Below are 3,911 nucleotides of genomic sequence, written 5' to 3'. Positions count from 1 at the left end.
CACTGGGGGATCCTAGGCAGGGGCTCTACCACTGAGCCACACCCCAGTCCCTCACTGGGGAATTCTAGGCAGGGACTCTACCACTGGGCCACACCCCAGCCCCTCACTGAAGGATTCTAGGCAGGGGCTCTACCACTGAGTCACACCCCAGCCCCTCACTGGGGAATTCTAGCCAAACACCTGAAAGAGCTTCATCCCTAGCCAGCCATATTTAAAAATTGACTTTGAGACAGGGTCTTAAGTTGTCCAGGTTGGCTTTCAACTCACTCTGTAGCTTGCCTCAGCCTCAGTTGCTGAGATGAAAGACCTGCTCCCCAAGAACTGGCAATATGGCAATAGCTATGCTCTTGAGCTATGGTGTCCCTGTTCCTCAATGTACAAGGAGGCTTTTGTGGAGGTTTGAGTGGATACAGCCCACAACAGAGTCATGTGTTTGAATGCTTGGCCCATGGAAAGTGGCTCTATAAGGTTGTAGCCTTGTTGGAGGAAGCGTGTCACTGCAAAGACAGGCTTTGAGGTCCTCCACACACCACACACACACACACACACACACACACACACACACACACACACACTCAAGCTTCCCCCAGTGTGGAAGTCCAGTCCCGTATTGCTGCCTGCTGGCTCCTCCTCCACATGTCTGCCTGCACACTGCTTTGCTTCCTGCCATGTCGATAATGGACTGAAACCTCTGAAACTGTAAGCCAGTCCCAGTGAAATGCTTTCCTTTACAAGAGCTGCCGTGGTCATGGTGTGTCTTCACAGCAATAGAGCCCAAACTGAGACACCTTCCTAACTCTCTAGAGTCAGAGAGGGAGAGATCCTGGGGTGATGGTGTCCAGAGAGCTAGAGGGTGTGCCTTGCAGGGGACTTTCCGGCTTTCGTGCGAAATCTCTGTCACCATGCCAACTGGCTGTGTCGGTCCACTCCAGCTGAAGCCTGCAGCCGCCAGTCCTTCACTTGTTATTTTCTGTGTATGGATGTCGTGCCTTCATGTGTCTGTGGAGTACAAGTCTTCAGTGTCCGCAGAGGAGGGAGGAGGGTGATGGATACCCAGGAAGTAGATTTATAGATGGTTGTGAGCTGCCATGTACGTGCCAGGTCCTATGAGACAGGGTTTCTCTGTGTAGCCTGGGCTGCCCTGGACTCACTTTGTAGACCAGGGTGGCCTTGAACTCACAGGGATCCACCTGCCTCTGCCTCCACCTGGCTCCAGAACTCTTCAGTCCTGTGGGTATCCTTTCTGGTTCTCCTTTTCCTCCAACCCAGGGACAACAGCACAAAGCTGCCTAAAACTGTCTCCCCCCCATATCATGGCCAGGCAACCCTAGACCTACGGCTGATTCTCTGTTTCCTTGAGCACTTCCTGTTTCTCCAACAAGCCGGCTGGGGCTCTCTGTGACACCCAGCAGGACTCCCCACCAAGTCACAGCTCTGTGCTTGCTCACAGCATCCATGGCTCTTGTTCTCAGGGCAAAATCAGAATAGAGTGTAATGGCTCATACACCTATAGTCCCAGGTCTGAGGCAACTGGGTTGTTTTGAATTTGAGGCCAGCCTGGGCTACATGTTGAGACCCTAACTTGAGGAAAAAATAAAAAGAATGGCTTGTTGCCCACCATACCCTTGGTGGACAGAGTCAGCAACTAGCTCTAGCTCTCAGTAGGTGCTTAGTAAGCATTCACCAAAACTAGGCGCACTGGCACATTCCTGTAATCGTAGCGCTTGGGAGATGGAGGCAGGAGGATTTAGAGTTCAGGGCCAGCCTGGGCTACAGGAGAGCCTATCTAAACATAAGGAAGGAAAATGAAGAAAACTGGAGCTGAGGACGTTGGTCCTTTGGTAGGCTGCTTGTTGGTAGGTGGCAGGTATAGAGGTAGGTGCCGTCTATCACACACTGCTGACTCTGTGCCCAGGACCAAATAAACTGCAATGGCTCATGTCCTTAGTCCCAGCACTCTGAGGGAGAGGACCGGTCGAAAGGATCAACATTTCCAGCTCATCCCCAGCCACACACAGCTGAGGCAGGACTGGCAAAGCGGCTCAGAGGTAAAGGCAGCTGCTTCGAAGCCTAACGCTTGGCAACCTGAGTTTGCTCCGCAGGACTCCCGGGGTCTAAGGAGAGAGCTGACCCCCAGAAGTTGTCCTCTGGTCTCCAAACACTGCAGGGGATGAACTCTCTCTCTCCTCATTTATATGACTCTCCAGCTCCATAAAACAAAAACGTACACAAACTTCTACAAAAACAAAACATATTTGCCAACACATCAAGGACGCTCAACCTGAAAGCAGAGACAGAGAAATAGCCAGGGGAGGGGTCCTCACAGTCCCCCCCACTCACCTGTGACCCTGAGCCAGGTCAACCCCCTGCGGGTGCCGTTGGGAAAGGTGGCAAACTCGCAGGTGTAATTGCCCTCGTCCTCCACCCTCAGTCCCCGGAAGGCCAGTGTGGCATCCCGCAGGTCCGCGTTTGTGTCCTGCCTGGCTTGCACGAAGGACAGACGCTCCTTGTTAAACTGAGAGTTGGGGAAATCCACGCCGAAGGATGGGTGGAAGGCGGCCACGACCGTGCCATCCAGGCGCTGCCAGGTCACCTGAGAGACGCGCTCTGACGTGGGTGGGAGGAGGCGGCACGGTAGCTCCACCGTGCCTCCCAGGCGGCCCCGGACCTCGGGGAGTACTCGTACCCGCACATCTTGGGCTCCTGGGGAGAGAGCAAAGAGGTTAGTCTTGTCGGGGAGGGAACAAGAGATCTCCAGGACAGGTAGGACCAAGGCGGAGATCAGATTCCTACCCACTAGACTTGACTTATTCTAGAGAGCCTGCAGCTCCCTGTGTGGCCAACGCTGCCTTGAACTCACAGAGATCTGTCTGCTTCTGCCTCCCAGGGCCGGATTCAGATTGTGCGCCATTACACCTGACTGACCTTGTCTTTTTAGTTTTAGATTTATTTATTTTCAGTTTATGTGACGGGCGTTTTGCTTTCGTGTGTTTGCGTACCATGTGTATGCAATGCAGGCCAGAAGGGGGTGCCAGAGTCCTTGAAGCAGGAGTTACAGGTGGTTCTAAGCCTCCTTGTGGAAGCTGGGAGTCAAATGTAGATCCTTACTTGAGGCAGTGGCTTGCTGACCTCCCTGGCTCAGCTAGGATGGCCGTAAATCCTAGGGAGCACACCCCATTACTTCTCATGCCCCCGCGGCTCCTGTTAAACCCATTTCTCCCAACAAGTCTATCTCTGACTTTGATGACACTGAGTCTAATTTCTGGTGCTTTGCACGGGTATGGTGTGGGGTTATCTGCCGGAACACGGAAATCAAGCCTGAGGCTATACCACTCAAGAAAATGGCTCCCCTCCTTCAGCAACCATTAACTGCCAGCATCCCCCTGGGGAGGATGGTTCTTTCCAGCCCCTTCTCCTAATCTCCCACTTTACTTATTTTTGTTCTTTTGGAGATAGGCTCTCTCTACTCAGGCCTGGCTCTTCTAGAACACACTATGAAGACCAAGCTGGCCTTGAATTCACAGAGATCCTCCTGCTTCTGCCCCTGGAAATGCTTCAATTAAAGGCATGCACCATTGTGCCTGGCTGTATTTTTATTTAAAAACTTAAAAAAAAAATTTTTTTTTTTTTTGATGTGTATGGGCATTTTGCCTACATGTATACCTGTGTACCACATGTGTGCCTGGTGCCCAGAGAGGCCAGAAGAGGGCATCAGATTCCCTGGAACTGGAGTTCTGGACAATTGTGTGCCATCATGTGCGTGCTGAGAATTGAACCCAGGTCCTCTGGAAGGCCAGCCAAAGCTCTTAACCACCAAGCAAACCCTTCAGCCCCCCCCCACATTTATTTATTTATTTATTTATTTGTGTGTGTGTGTGTGTGTGTGTGTGTGTGTGTGTGTGTGTGTGTGT

General features: G+C 52.1%; 1 protein-coding gene across 2 annotated transcripts in view; it reads right to left on the bottom strand.

Annotated features, from left to right (window-relative positions):
* The window catches only part of Nectin2 (nectin cell adhesion molecule 2), a 32,549-nt gene that overhangs the window by 19,998 nt on the left and 8,640 nt on the right, over positions 1–3,911 (bottom strand). For both annotated transcript variants that reach the window (XM_055615424.1, XM_055615425.1), the window contains exon 2: positions 2,341–2,703. In XM_055615424.1, the coding sequence (XP_055471399.1) occupies positions 2,341–2,703 (363 nt within the window). The remainder of the gene's footprint in view (positions 1–2,340; positions 2,704–3,911) is intronic.

The sequence above is a fragment of the Psammomys obesus genome, unplaced genomic scaffold (genome assembly GCF_907164565.1).
Source record: "Psammomys obesus unplaced genomic scaffold, mPsaObe1.curated_primary_1811, whole genome shotgun sequence".
Taxonomy (NCBI): Eukaryota; Metazoa; Chordata; class Mammalia; order Rodentia; family Muridae; genus Psammomys; species Psammomys obesus.
Note: the sequence above shows the minus strand (reverse complement) of the source record. Positions and strands in the feature narration are given on the sequence as shown.